Source organism: Corvus moneduloides, chromosome 22 (genome assembly GCF_009650955.1).
Source record: "Corvus moneduloides isolate bCorMon1 chromosome 22, bCorMon1.pri, whole genome shotgun sequence".
NCBI lineage: Eukaryota > Metazoa > Chordata > Aves > Passeriformes > Corvidae > Corvus > Corvus moneduloides.
The window spans coordinates 4,215,091-4,229,735 of record NC_045497.1 but is presented as its reverse complement, the minus strand read 5'-3'; the positions used below and the strand labels follow the sequence as shown (position 1 = coordinate 4,229,735).

The 14,645-nt window shown below is 45.8% G+C and overlaps 2 protein-coding genes across 4 annotated transcripts; one reads left to right on the top strand and one right to left on the bottom strand.

The window, feature by feature from the left end:
• Positions 1–323: 323 nt before the first annotated feature.
• Positions 324–8,869, bottom strand: PARK7 (Parkinsonism associated deglycase). 3 transcript variants are annotated; one of them, XM_032131906.1, is made up of 7 exons: positions 8,778–8,869; positions 5,487–5,620; positions 4,666–4,767; positions 3,983–4,042; positions 3,095–3,164; positions 1,505–1,591; positions 324–775 (listed from the first exon to the last, which is right to left on the bottom strand). In XM_032131906.1, exons 2-7 carry the CDS (start codon positions 5,574–5,576, stop codon positions 615–617), a joined length of 570 nt encoding a protein of 189 aa, XP_031987797.1. In that variant the 5' UTR covers positions 5,577–5,620; positions 8,778–8,869; the 3' UTR covers positions 324–614. The 3 variants fall into 3 exon arrangements, with proteins under 3 accessions (XP_031987797.1, XP_031987798.1, XP_031987796.1); XM_032131907.1 differs by lacking the exon at positions 8,778–8,869 and adding an exon at positions 7,712–7,730; XM_032131905.1 differs by lacking the exon at positions 8,778–8,869 and adding an exon at positions 7,377–7,538.
• Positions 8,870–9,017: 148 nt separating this feature from the next.
• Positions 9,018–12,516, top strand: TNFRSF9 (TNF receptor superfamily member 9). The gene is made up of 7 exons (XM_032131904.1): positions 9,018–9,117; positions 9,190–9,297; positions 9,502–9,639; positions 10,139–10,205; positions 10,303–10,439; positions 10,665–10,799; positions 12,204–12,516. The coding sequence occupies exons 1-7, from the start codon at positions 9,018–9,020 to the stop codon at positions 12,326–12,328; spliced, it is 810 nt and encodes a 269-aa protein (XP_031987795.1). The 3' UTR covers positions 12,329–12,516.
• Positions 12,517–14,645: the final 2,129 nt, after the last annotated feature.

Below are 14,645 nucleotides of genomic sequence, written 5' to 3'. Positions count from 1 at the left end.
TATCCTGAGCTGGAAGAGACTCATGAAGGTCATTAAAACCAACTCCTGACTCCACAGAGGACAACCTAGAACTTAAACCATACAGCCAAGAGAAGTGTTGTTGAGAAGCGTTGTCCAAACACTTCTTGAATGCTGGCAGGCCTGGGGCCATGACCACCTCCCCAGGGAGCTTGTTCCAGTGTTTGACCACCTTCTCATTTCAGCTCAGACTTCAGAAGAACTGTGTGAGAATCTAAACAGACGTTGTTTTGAATAGTACATGGTGGTGGAAAGGTTTCATGGGTCTGAGTTGGGAGAAAACACACAAAGGAACAACACACCAGTAGGGATGCTTCATTTTTATTTACTCAGCAGTTTTCCATGTGATTGTTAAATGCCATCCAAGAACTAAACAGGATTATTAGATGCTGGCTGCTATTTTTTGATTTTTGCTAACAGAATCTTTTTCCAGAAATGAAGACCTTTGGTTTGTTAAGGTATCCCAGTTCAGGTAAGTACAGTTACTAAATTCACCCACAATTAAAGTGTATTTACAACAGTGCACATTACAGTTATTCTACAAGGGTAAGACTCTCTATCTAAATTTGTCCTAGTCCCTATCCCACACCAGCATTTCACTCTTTCAGTATTAGAGGTGCCTTCACCTGTTCAGCCACTTCTTTCCCCAGCAGCGTTTCCACAATGGCCAACCCAAACTCAAAGCTGGTGCCAGGCCCACGGCTGGTGAGGATGTTCCCATCCTTCTCCACGCGGCTCTCCGAGTACGAGTAGTGTGCTTGGGGGAATACACAACAGGAAGAGGGTCAGTGTCCAGCACAGTGCCCACAGCTGCCACAGAGGGCACAAGGACCTCAGCACTGCCTCCTAGCAGCTCATCCCTGCCTGCCGTCCTCAGGGAAGAACAGGGCCCAGAGGGAGCTCATTCCCAAGGTATGGGAATGCCCCTCTGACTCCAAAAGCTCCAGAAACACTCACTGAGCCTGTCAGCTCCCATGGGGTCACTTTCGGAAGTCAGACTGCTTTTGTGGAGCTGTTCACAAATTTCTTTTTTACCAAATGCATGCAGAAGAAATTGGGGAAACCCATCTGCTCACCTCCAGACCCATTAATGCTCACAGAATGACCTTCCTAGCATTTCACCACCACTTCCCTTAGGTAGGAGAAAAAGGTGTGGAGCTATCAGCTGCCACAGAACCAAAGCACTACTCACAGGAGAGTGGGAAAGGTGCTCCCAGAGTTTGCTGTTGGGACCACTGAGGCAAAGAACCAAAAAGAGGTGGCTCAGCCTCAAGAGGTTAAGGCAATAAATGCTCCTAATATGATAGCAGCAGCAGAATTCCCCCAACGATGACAATGTTAATACAGCCCTCTATTTGCCAGTGATACAGACTCAATTCAGAGAGACAAAGTAAGATAAAAAAAGCTCTTTTCCCATCTTTAAACTGTGGGTTCAGGTAAAAAAAAAAAAAGAGAAAACCTAAGAAGGGTTTGGACAGAAACATACCTCCATTCATCATTTTGTCTTTGGCCAAAGGATGCGTTGTGACTTTGCTTCCATACCCTATCCCATGTGCCAGAAGGGCAGTAGGACCTGTAAGAACACAAAGTTGCACCAGTGAGGAACTGCCTCTGCTACAAATACTTCTAGAACAGGCATTTGGGCATTAGGACCTCCAGGGGCCAAAGCTCACTATGGACAGACTACTTGTTATAAAAACTGATGCCAGCCCTACCTCTGAAGCAAAAAGCTCTCACATTACAGTTCACACTGATGTCCTACCCATGACTGTAGTGCCTTTGAAGGAGTGGGGAACAACCAACTTCCAGATAATACACTTTATTTAAAACTGCTTTACATTAAGAAACAAAAGGTCTGCACTTCAATCTGAACGCTAACTACCTACAAATACTTTACAACCTTGTTGAACCCTAAATTAGAGACTTAACAGAATTTCATTTGAGCAAGTCTCTACATGCTACAGTTCTGTGCCAAACAGTATTTTGGACAGATCATGGCCTAACTGTTCAGTTTTTGGTTTCTTTTCATACTTCCTCCTTAGCCTGAATTGAGGAAGGAATTTGTGTCAAGAAGTGCTAAGTCATCAGACACAAAATCTTTATGGGAATTCCAAAAGAAACTGAAGGCAGGATTTGTCTGGCATGAGTTTCATTTCTGTGCATTCATTTAATTCTGGATTTAGTAGAGGAAATAACCTCTTTTGCTTTCAGTTGGAATGAGCTCTACGAATCATCCTGCTTACAAGCAAAGGCCTCTACTGGGCAAGGGTGAACTTGGATTGTTCTGTAAGAGACACAGATAAAGAAGCTGAAGACTATCATCACCAAGTTGAGGAATGTTCACAGCTCTGTGTGACTATCACCTAAATGAAGAAGAAAAGCAAAAAAAAACCCCAGCAATGTACCAGAAAACAAAAGTGAAAATCCCCTCCTAGAACACACTCTGACTGCCTTTTATGCACTCATCATCTCTCTCCTCACTCTCAGCTTTGAGTCCCGAGTACTGGCAATTTTTCACCTTGCTTTTTAAAACATGAATCTTACAAAGTTCATGATCTGGATACCAAGCTGTGTAGAACACATAAGCAGACAACCCTCTCCTCAAACCAAGTCCATTTTTTGCTGCAACTCAGCAAGGGTGAGACTGTAATTCTATATTTCTGGCCTTCTTTCTGAAGCTAAAGGGCAGGAGTGGTTATGTGAGATAAATTTACAGCAATGACATTCTGTCACTGCTGTGTACTTGCAGGGAGATCACCAGAATAAGCACATACTTAAAAAAACATCCTACCACAACTTTTCATTTTAAAGACAGCAACATGACTGATTGGAAGGAGATAGGTAATAAGCAGAACTTGCAGGATAAGTGTTCACAATTGTTTTAGAGATTTCTCTGCTATTAAATTTACAAAAAATTCGGATGCTGAAAGGTACGTGTATATATTATATATATTCATAAATTCATAAATTCCTGCTACTAAATTACAGGAACACAGATTTCTGCAACAGGAAACTCTCTTCATGCTCCTTCAAAATATTCAAATGCTTTACAAAGCAAGACACTTCAGTAACCCACCTGCACATATTGCAGCAATCAGGCCTTTTCTGCTTTCCTGGTCCTTTAAAATATCTTTCACAGCAGCAGACTGTACGAGGAAACATCACAAGTCATTGTTTGGAGTTGGTTATTTGAAGCATGGTTGAAATAATTTTCACTGAAAATTCTGTGAAACAGAACATGTTTTATACAGAAAACCAACCGGCATCTCCCCACTCTGCCTCAGGACAGAGGGCAATGAGAACATCGAGAAAAACTGAAACCAATATATACTTGCCCCAGAAGGAAAGAGGAAGGAAATCAGAAGGAACTGCAGCAAGTACTTGACCCTGGTTAACCCATGGCCATAGAAAGTTGTTTGAAAATTCACAGGACGAATTGTGTCTTGTGACACAAGGAAAGAGTATTCATAAGATACCACCAGACAGTCTCTGTCAAGATTTATATGGGATATTTGTCTCATATTCCAGGCCTTAAAAACTCTGTGATACCACCTAAATCCTATTTGATAGATCAATTTGTTTGCCTGCCTGCCTTCCACAAGGAATTCATACCACCACTGCAACAGTTTTGCACCAGAGACAGAATACTGTAAAGGAGCATGTCCCTTGGGTTTGGACAGTTTTGTGTCTCAGGCAATTAAATCTTCATTTGCAACTGTTTCATCTTCATATGAATATGAACAGAGATCTTCCCACAATGCACAACACCCTTTCATTTTTATTCTCCTTTACCAGGTACCCAAGTCCAAGAATTTACCCAGCTGTCCCACCTATAAAGTCACAAGAAGGCTTAAGACCATTAACAGTTAGGTGCTGAACTGAATCTGCAGGATTACTAAGCAAGTGCTGACCACCCCACTACTCATGAGAATGCCCATGAGTTCCTAAAATACCAGAACTTTACCTCAGACAAGTTTTGAGCTCCAAGGTTACCCCCAGGAAGGACCACAACATCATAAGGCCCCTAAACAAAGAAAAGGTAAAACTGTTCTGTTGAAGAGAGTCTGATACATACATTACACTGTTTGAAGACCACTGCAGCTGATTCAAAGTGAACAACACTTTATGATCAGAGAATCAGTTCTAATCACAGGAAAAATACAATTTCCTGTTCCAGGAAAAGCCTATTATCAGTAAAGTCTCTCACAGAACTAACTTTTAGGCCTAGGGCACTTAAAAGCTTCAGCAAGCAAGTGGCAGCTCTTCTGTAGTAAAGACAAGTGGTTTTGCTCCAACCTTACGTACAGGTCTAACTATAACGTTATTTAGCTTCTCCTCAGAATTCTTGAGTTGGTCCAAATCACAGTATTTTGTTGGGTCAACTAGCAGGAAGAATAAAGCTCTGTGACTGACACTTTGCAAAAACAAATACCTGGGCAGAATTAAGAAATCTGTCTGAACCTAGCAGGCTATGACAATACTGAAGGGGAGCACGGTGGGATGTGCAGTTCTCCAATTCACTGCTACACGGAGCAAACACAACATGCAACGTGTGTCCAGCAGCAATGCATAAGCTTTCCAAATTCACCTCAGAAACTGTGACAAAGACTATGCTGGCCATTGTACCAGAGCAGGGTGATGACCAACCTCTTTTCTGGCATCTTCAAGACTGGCATCAGGACAAATGAAGACATCTCGACTGCATTGCACTGGTTCTTTTCCTGTTAGGCCTGCAACAGTCACCTTGATCTAACAGGAGAACAAATATTATTATTACAAATCAAGGATCTGGGGCATTTTTCTTTTATGTGAGTTCTTAAGTAGTACACAGAAAAGCAAAGCACTACTGAAAGCTTGTTCCTCTTATGACACCTAAATTGGGGGAGCACAGTGATGGAATGACAAAGGTGTGGGAGAAGGTAATTTTTATTTCAGTCGTTTCTATACAAGGGAAGTTGGTGTGTTTATTTAAAGTATTATTTTCATTCCTGATGAGATGACAACGGTGTGCTACCACAACTGCAAGAGTAACAAACAGTGTGAGGAATCCCAGCAGCCAGAACTGTAGTTTATAACCGAATTTCAAAAGTAGCTCAAGAAAAGCTATTCAATGTCATGAGCTGTAATGTACTGAGCTTTTCAGACCCCTAAAAAGAGGTACTTCCAGTTACTATACATGGAAGTAGCTGTGTTTTCTGACAGAGTAGGATTTACTTGAAACATTTGCTCTGGTCCACATTAGACTTGTATTTTGAAAGGTCACCTTTTTTGAAAGGTTACCAACAAATGTCAGTTGTCAGGCATGCTCATTACGTCCATGGCACAAGTATTTGCTAACCAGTAAGGTGATGAGGGTAAATTTTCATTTCACACAACAGACTACACACTGAATTCCTGGCAATGAACATCAACTTGAGGCAATGATTGACCATGCACTCACAGAGATTTTTCACAGTCTGCATACTCACCCCAGCTCTTCTCATAACATCAGTTGGGATTACAGTTTCCATCTCCTCTGCCCCTTTTGCCAGAATCACCAATGCTCTCTTTGAGGCCATTTCTTGAGGGGCTTCTATCAGGGAGATGGTTGTAAAGGAAGGGGCTGAGAGGGGTAGAAAGATACAATGTGGTTAGAAGGCAAATGCCCTCCTACAAATCCATCCTCATGTTGAAATTTAACAGTAATTTGTACTTTTGCATGTTCTTTCATTTAAACCACCTCAAAATGGTTCACTAGCTTTAATCAATATTCATAGCAATCCTGTTTAACTAAGGAGATTTTAAAAAGAATGCATTATGATACTAAAAGATTAAGGCACTTGTGCAGTGGGAGGCATAGCACATCAGCACCAGAAGAGGAAGGAGCTTGGCCTAATCAAGAGCTTACATGACCTGTGTCTGCCAGAAAGGGGTTCAGGGTGGGTGGCAGAGTTGTTTTCAATTTGCACACCCTCATTCATTCCGAGACGATTGACTCCTACCCAGGTCAGCACTTACAAAAAGGGCTTGCATGAGCTTTGACCTCATGTCTGGCTTTTAGTTTCCACACAGCATGCTTCATGAAGAGTTTCCTGTGACTTAATAATGACTCGACCAGTGCCCCTGCAAAATCTCACCAATAGATTTTCTGGGTTATTTCACAATTTTGTGGGGGAAGAAACACATGTGCACATGTGTGATGGGGGAGCAGACCACAGGATTTAGCAAATGGAACAAACCAGGCTTAAGACTTTTTTTTTTTTTAGCTTCTAAATTCAAGTTAGGTGAATGGCCAAATTTCCATTTGAAGGTTAAGTTACAATTTCTTTACATCATATAAAATACTCACTAACTCATACTGGTCTGTCAGAAGTCTGTGAAAGCATCTGTGATGTGAGAAGGTATTTCACAGCTTACTACTCTAGAAAGACAGATTTTTGTCCTATGCAGGCATCTTCCATCTAGAAATGCCTGTAGTACCTGAGAGCTCTTCATAAAATGTGATACGCATTTAGGTGCCTACACAAAAGAAAACCATCCTCACCCTGCTGCAATTTCACCTGTTTTCAGGTTTGCTCCCTATTGGTAGCCTCCTTTAGAATGACGTTACTTCTAAAAAATATCCAGCACAAAATCCTGCAGCATGATGAACCAGCCCAAGCAGAAAAATTCACTATATCAAATCCTACTTTTAGAGCAGCCTTATGTACTGTCAATGCAAACCCCACTGATCAAGTACATGCAAATCACAGGTATTAGTAATAACTTTAGGACAACTTAGAGCTTCTTAATAGCTTGTCTTGTGGGTACACATTGATTCTGCAAAATTTTCATATGAATTTGACTAACTAGCAAAAGACTCCTGAATTGCCACAATACAAAAATGCTGCATTTGCTTTTTATTGAAGAAAAATAGTCTAGATAATGGTTTGCATCCCTTTTTAACTAACAAAAATATCTTTCATTAATTCTTTAGATGAAAACAAGCACCTGATCCTGAAACCTTTACTCTTTCTCCTAGTTTAGCAAAATGCAGTCTCTTCATAGTGCCTTTAGACATTTATTGTACAATACTGCCAAATTCTTGAGCATTAGTACTGTTCTTCATGCAGGTGCATATGTGAATAGCTGTCCCACTACTATGGAAAGATGATTTTTGAGAAGGCAGAACTAAGTTACACAGACCTAACAGCCATTTCATTTAACAAGCTACCTACACAATGCCAGTTTGCCATTTGCTCCTCAGTGCCAGCCAAAGCCGCCTCAAATCTATCAACCAAACCTATTTCCCGGCGTGAGTACCCATGCCTTTCTGGAGATGGTGATTTGCGCTGAATCAGAAACTCTTAAGAAGGGCGGGTTTTAAAAAAAAATCACACCTTCAGTGCCCCAACCACAGAGGCCGCTACCAGAGGCAGGGGCTGGCTGAAGGTGCACCAGCTCAGGCAGCCCGGGTGGAAAGGCCGCATCCCGACGATCTCATCTGTTCGTTTTGGGACACGGCGCCATTCCACGCAGCAGAGACGGCACAAGGCCGTGCCGGGGCCGAGGCCGCCTGCCGGGCGCGGCGGGGGAGCCCGGCCCCGGAGCGCAGCCACCCGGGCACCGCACCCGGGCACCGCACCCGCGCCCACGCCGACACCCCCCGCCCGCCGCCTGCGGGGCTCTCGGGGCCGGGCCCGCGGGGGCCGCAGCGGCGGCGGCCACAACTCACCTCAGCGGGGCCGCGGGCGGCTCTGGGACGCTCCGCCCCGGCCCCGCCCCCGCTCGGCCCCGCCGCCCGCCCGTACTGCGTGTCCGTGTCCCGCACGCACCGCTTTTCTCACGGTCGCTTGGAATGCAGAGAGCGCTCCGGTGGCCCCATCTTTACAGAGTCACTTCCTACGGCGGCACCGCGAACCGAGCTGCTGCTGCTCCTTCTCGGGCAGCCCCGCGCGAACAGAGCAGAACGGAGCCCTGCTCTTCTCCGCGCTCTGCCCGAAGCGTCCGCCCGACACTTCTGTTTCCCGAGGCTCACGGTGCACAGGGAATGGCCATGGCTCAGGGATAATGTTGCCCCTGGTTTTAAGGAGTTCCGGTGTTTTGAAGGAGAGACAGAGCTGTTAACGGGGCCCTTTCGGACTGCAAAACCCTGTTGTGTAAAACCCTGCCCGCAGGTGCAGACCTGGTCTGGCCCCAGGGTGCCGGGCTCACGAGAGCTCCGGCAGAGCAGCTCAAGTCCAGGTGAGGAGAGCCGGTCATAGGGAAGGACTTCGCTGAGCGCTCTCCTGGGATCGGTGCAGGATTCAGCTCCCGGTACAGGGCGCTTGGTGTACTGCCCACAGTGGGCTCCGCCAAAACCCTGGACAGGCTGGTCCTTACTGTGCCTGCCCGTGTGCCGAGCACGCACACGCGGCAGATGCGTTCGCTCCTCAGTTACAACTCCGCAATCAACTTCGCAGCGCTCTCCGCGTCCGCTGCTGCCCACGCTCCCCGGGCCCGGCTGAGGGACAGGGCCGCGGCCGGGGATTGGCTGCGGGGAGGCGCAGGGGGCGGGGCCGAGCCCGGGGATTGGCTGCTGGGGGCCGCAGGGGGCGGGGCCGCGAGGCCGGCCCGCGCCGCTCCCGTGCCGCCGGTGCGCGCTCCCTCGGGCGGGTGGGACGCCACGCCCTCCCGGCCAGACCGTGGCGCTCCGTGCGTGTCCCTGTCATGCCCATGTGGTTTCGGCATCTCCCCTCTGCTGGGGCCTGCCAGCCCCGCCTCTCCCCTTTCGCCCCCCGGGGATTCCGCGCGGGACTCACCGGGAAGCCCCAGCGGTGAAAAGGGCGGCCGCTGACCGGCATCGGTGAGAGAGCTCTGCGGGCGCTGCCAGGCAGAGCTGAGGGGTCGCGCCTCTGGGAGGGTCCGGAAAGCCCCGCCGGGCCGGGGTTTCCCCGCCGCCCCCGGGATGACGCAGCCAGAGCCCCCGGGGGCGGCCGCTAAGGGCCGGCGCCGGGCGCCACGCGCGCAGTCCCGCCGGCCGCGCCGCCGCGCTCCCACCCATGGCTCCGGGCCGGGCGCTGCTGCCCGCGGCGCTGCTGGCGCTGGCGCTGAGCCCGGGGCCCGCGGCCGCGGTGCCGTGCATCGCTGACTGCCCGGCGGGTAAGGGCCGGGACGGGGCGGGGGCGATGCGCCGGGCGCGGCCCCCGGTGACCGCTGTGTCTCGCCCCGCAGGTACATTCGTGGCGAGCGCGGACTGCGCGTCCTGCCTGCCCTGCCCGGCCGGCACCTTCTCCAGCGCGGCGGGACGCGGCGACTGCAGAATGTGTCGGAAGTGCGAAGGTACCGGCGGCGACGCCACCAGCCCTTCTGTGACCTCCCGCGGCAACGACGCGGCACCTGCCCGGGGGAGACGCGCCACTGGCCAAATAACGCTACGCGCCTACGCTAAAGCCACCAGCCTGATTTTTGTGAGAGCAAAGGTCCGAGCCTTTGCTGCTCCACGCTATGCATGCTGTAACCTAAGACTTGTTTTTTCCCTTGCAGGAATATTCCGGTATTTAAAAGAGTGTTCCTCAACAAGTGATGCTGAATGCACGTGCAAGGAGGGCTATCGCTGTGGTGGTGATGGCTGCACCTTCTGCACCCGAAGCTGTGGCGTGGGCCAGGAGAGCACCGGGAACGGTAGGATCACCTTTCCCCAGCAGCTGAAAGCCCCTCTGCTTCCTGCACCAGACACACTGCACTGCCTCTTGCACAGTGCAGAAGCAGATAGAGGAAGGACCTCTCAAGATAAAAGCTGCCACTGCTGCTAAACACTTTGCGTGGTGGTGGAGTAAGCTAAAGAGCAGACAAACTCACCACACTCTGAGCCCTACTACAGCTCAAATCATGCACCAGTTAGTTCCTTTTGCATGGCAGTGCTTTGGTTGCCAGCATGAGGGAAACTGAACTGGGAACCCTGGAGTTAGGCATGGTTTGTGGCATCTTCTGCCAAATCAACTGGCTTTGTAGCCAAGTACTGTACTGGTCTGTGGCTGACAGGGAAAGACTTGCCTTGCATACTCAGAGTGGCTTATGAAATAGTAATTCTGTCACTGTACAAGCAGGCAAAATTAATGTTTCACATCTTGTGTTTTAAATGCTTATCTTGTACAATTTTACCTATCCTTGTCTGTTGAAGGTTGCCGGACTTGCCGCTATGGAACCTTTAATGATCAGCGCAATGGCTCCTGTAAAAACTGGACAAAGTAAGTAAGCTAAAAAAAAAAATGCTACAGCTATTACACTTGACTGGATTTTAAATTTTTTTTTTTCTTTTCCCTGTTTGCTGTAAATGTCTTTCAGGTGCTCTGGAAACCAAGTCCTGGAGCCTGGAACTCCAGCAAAAGATGTCATTTGCAAACATGCTTCAGTTAATCCCACTTTAGTCGCTACTCTACCTACCACGTCTCTTGAAATTCCAGTTTCTATCACTGTGCCAGGTGAGTCATTGTATAATATTGCTTATAGAGGTAAAGAATTATGATCTACTTAAACATAGTACAGCTCATTCATTTTCCATTTAAAGCAAAAGTCCTTTTTTCTATGCATTTCCAGTGTTGCAGACTTATCCAGAAGCAAGGTGGGCGACAAAAGTTTTCCGCTACTTCAGGGGCAGTAGAATTTTGTTCTGTAAATACTCTTAGAGAATGTTGTTTATTTCCTAGGGAATGATGTCCAGACAGACATGATCAGGATTTCTCTTGCTGTGGCTGGGCTGTCGTGCATAGTGTTTCTGCTGCCTTTGTGCATCTGCTTCAGTGTCTGGCAGAAAAAGAAACTACACACTGTCTTCAAGAAAAGTAAGATAAATACACTCTTCAGTTTTTCTTTTTGAAACTAGACAGAAATCAGGAATCCAGGTTAAGTGTCTTTCAAAGATAGTTGCAGTGGCTTCATTTTTTTTTGGCCTTGTAAGTGAGAAGCAACTGAAGGGAAACAGTTTTGGAATTTTTATTGCAGAAAGCACTGTGGGTGTTAGGTCAAGTGCCTGTTTATCCTTAGAAGTGAAGTATTCGTGAGAGGTGAAAAAGCTCAGCTGAGCTTTGCTGCTCCAGTTAAAGGCCAGTTCAGTTTAATACTTCCAAGCGGGGAAGTACTTCCAAGCCTGCGGGGCTGTAACACTTTGCAGTTCTCTCTGCTCGGAGAGAGTACCCATGGCCTGGAGTGAGTGAGTGTCTTGGAGCTCTGGCTGCAGTAGAAGAGGGGACATCAGTCTGGACGTACTGCTCCACAGGTGCAGAGTCAGCCTGAATCCAGCACTGCCCCCCAAGAGCTAAGCCCTGGGCAAACTCAAGAGTTCAGCACAAAGATGAAGCTAATTCCATTCAATGAAGTTTATAGTTGGTTTGTTTGGTTTTTTGGGGGGTTCTCTCTCCCTTTCTCTTCTTTTCCCCTGTCCTAAGGATAAGGGCTGAATCTTCTAGTGTAATTCTAAATACAGAAGACTATAGCAGTCCAAAAATCTATTTCCTTCATGTTGGTCTTCCTTTCATTGCCATGACAAACAGAGCACTAGAGGCCCTGCTGAATTAGGGAAAACAAAGTATGATAAATTAGTTTTGTCAGATATCCATGCTGTAGAGGAATAATTTCAGATTGTAGAATAACTTGGAAGATTTTTTTCTTCCCAACTTCGTGCACTTGTGACTGAGGAATGGCGAAATAAGATGGCTGAATAAATAAAACAGAAAGGGGAAATTTGTCCAGTTCTTGGCCCCTCACTTCAAGAAACAGTGAGGTGCTGGAGTGAGTCCAGAGAAGGGCAGCAAAGTTGAGGAAGGATCTGAAGGGTAAGTCTTTGAGGAGCAGCTGAGGGAGCTGGGGTTGTTTAGCCTGGGGAAAAGGAGGCTCAGGGGAGACCTTCTTGCCCTCTACAACTCCCTCAAATGTGGCTGTAGCCAGATGGGGGTCGGTTTTTTCTCCCAGGCAACCAGTGACAGGACAAGTGGACACATCCTTAAGCTACATCAGGGGAGGTTCAGGTTGGATATCAGGAGGAATTTCTTCCCAAAAAGGGTTGTTAAAGATTGGAACAGGCTACCCAGGGAGGTGGTGGAGTCACTGTCTCTGGAGGTGTTCAAGAAACAACTGGACATGGCACTCAGAGCTCTGGTCTGGTTTACAACGTGTGTGGTCAAAGGTTGGACTAAGTGATTTCAGAGGTCTTTTCTAACCTAATTGATTTCTGTGATTCTGTTCTTCAGTGCACACACCTGAACAGTCAATTCAGGAAGATGATGCCTGCAGCTGCCACTTCCCTGAGGAAGAACAAGGTGAATATCAGGACCGTGGCAAATCCACAGAATTCAGAGATCTTTTGGTGAACTAGAAATTGAACTGTCCAAGTCAGCCACATTTGAATTTTCTTTTGGAATACAGAACAAGAACCTGTTTATGTAAATAGAATGGGTGTCAGCATTTGAGTGTTAAAGCACTAAATAGCCCAGCCACTGAGGAAAAAGTGCTTTTTTTGTATTTCTTAAAAAAATAATAAAAAAACCCCCAAAACAGTTTGCTGACTTTTTTCCTCTAGGAGTAAGAATATTTCTAAGAAGTGGTTCTTGATCTACATGTAGAAAGAAATACTGCATTTAAAAGCTCTAACAGAAGTGCAGAGTAGTTTTCTGGTCCCTCATTAATGGTACCTGAGCCATAATTTACATACCTTCCAAAAGCATTTGAAGCTGAAAAGGAGATCTGTCACACATTGTAGAGTCACTGGTGACACACATGCTCTCTTACTACCAGCCATCCTCTTGAGTCTGGAGCTGTAGCTCCTCCCAAAGTCTGGCTCAAACCCAGCAGTTTTGGGGTTTGTGTGCAAACACAGATGGAGCTCATTTGATCCCATCAGCCCTGGAAACATCCCTGGCCTCACCACTGCACCCCTTGCATATAGGGGAAAGGAAGCCATAAAAATCTTGAGCTGCAAAGTGTTCCACAGCAGCATCTGCTGTTGTATTACACTGATTGGCTTGAGGGAGGCAGTGGAAACACTGAGAGAAGCTGTGGTTGACTTGAACTTAGAAATAGCTGTTACTTTGCAGCTGAACTGCACCACCTTCAGTCCTACATCATTTAGCTTTGATCTTTTAGGTGATGTAAACTTTTATGTACCTTGCAGCTGAACGTGTGGTATCTTTGTGGTACTATTTTTGTAACTGAGGTTGGAAAGATTATAACACCAGACACTATCGTTCTCTCTGATCAAATACTGTTACTTTGGTCTTGAGAAAAAAGAAAATGCATATTTGAGTCACGGCGTTCGCAACACCATTTTTAACCATTTACAAAACTCACCTATTTTATTAATTCAGTAAATGTTACTCAAAAAATAGAATGAAAATGCACCAATATGGGGGTTAAGAGTGATTTTCCCCTCTTTGAGTTCAATGCAAGGGAAAACTATTTTGCATTTGAACAATGACAGGCCATCTCTTTATTCAGCAGGTTACAATAGCAGATTATTTTCACCAAGCCACACTTACAAGTTTTGATAAATTTACGTACAAGTAAATATAAAATAGTTTTATATAGTGAGAAAATAAATACCATAAAAAGCCTGAGCTGTGAAGTTTTTATTTTTATCCCTAGCTCAAGTCTTCTATTAGTACTTTCAGCCATGAGAACTGAGTGACTATTACGTCAAGATCGCAAACTTGAAGGCATGAACAGGACGCATGAAAAGCCACCAAACTATTTATAAATCTAAGATGTATCTATTTATAAATCAAAGAGTGACCTTTGCATCATTGACTATATGTACTCACCGTTGACTGTATCTTAGAACAAGATAAAAAGAATAGTTCTGCTTGTGATTAATTTCTAGCCCAATCATAAGGTAGAGAATTAATGTACATGTTCAGAAAACATCTGGTGTTTTCTCCTTGGGAAAAGAGATACCAGCTAGTAAATTCTGCATATATTTTGAAATGCTTCAAATAAAGTGCAAACCCCTTATTTTTCTTGTCCGTACCTGAAGCAGAAATAAATCTACTTAGTGACCAGTGAGGACACATTTACACCAGAACTGGAGTTCTGGACTGTTTCAGGGAATAGTCATTCACAGAAGAAGGTACATTCTGAAGAAAATGTTAGGAACACCCTTCCTTTCAGAGAACTATGTGGGTAATATTACCTGTGACTTCTGTCATTTGAGAGTACTGAGGCCTGAATTAATGATAAACGGATTTTGTTGGCACAAACATTTGTTGTCAAATGTGTGCAGATGATACATTTGCATTTCACAACAATGCACATCACCTGGCCACAGAAGCAGCACGAGATTGGCTAATTTGTACTTCTGTGAAATACCCCAAATACACCTAAAAGCAAACACGTTTATAAATAAGAACCAAGGAAAGACTGGAAGAAACCATATTTTGAAAAGTGAAGTAATTCGTGGTACAATTGCAAAGGGAAGGTCAGGGTACTTCACAGTGTGCAGTGCTTCTTCACTCCCCAAAAGCTTTGGCAGCAGAGCTGTATTTCATGTGGTCCTCACAGAACTGAAAATAAATACAGGTGAATTCATCTGTTTTGCCACCAAGCATCCAAACAGGACATTCCAATGCATAGCAAGAGCACCACTACAAATACCAATACAGTTGGAGTGTTTAGCCATTTACAGATTTATACAATATTCA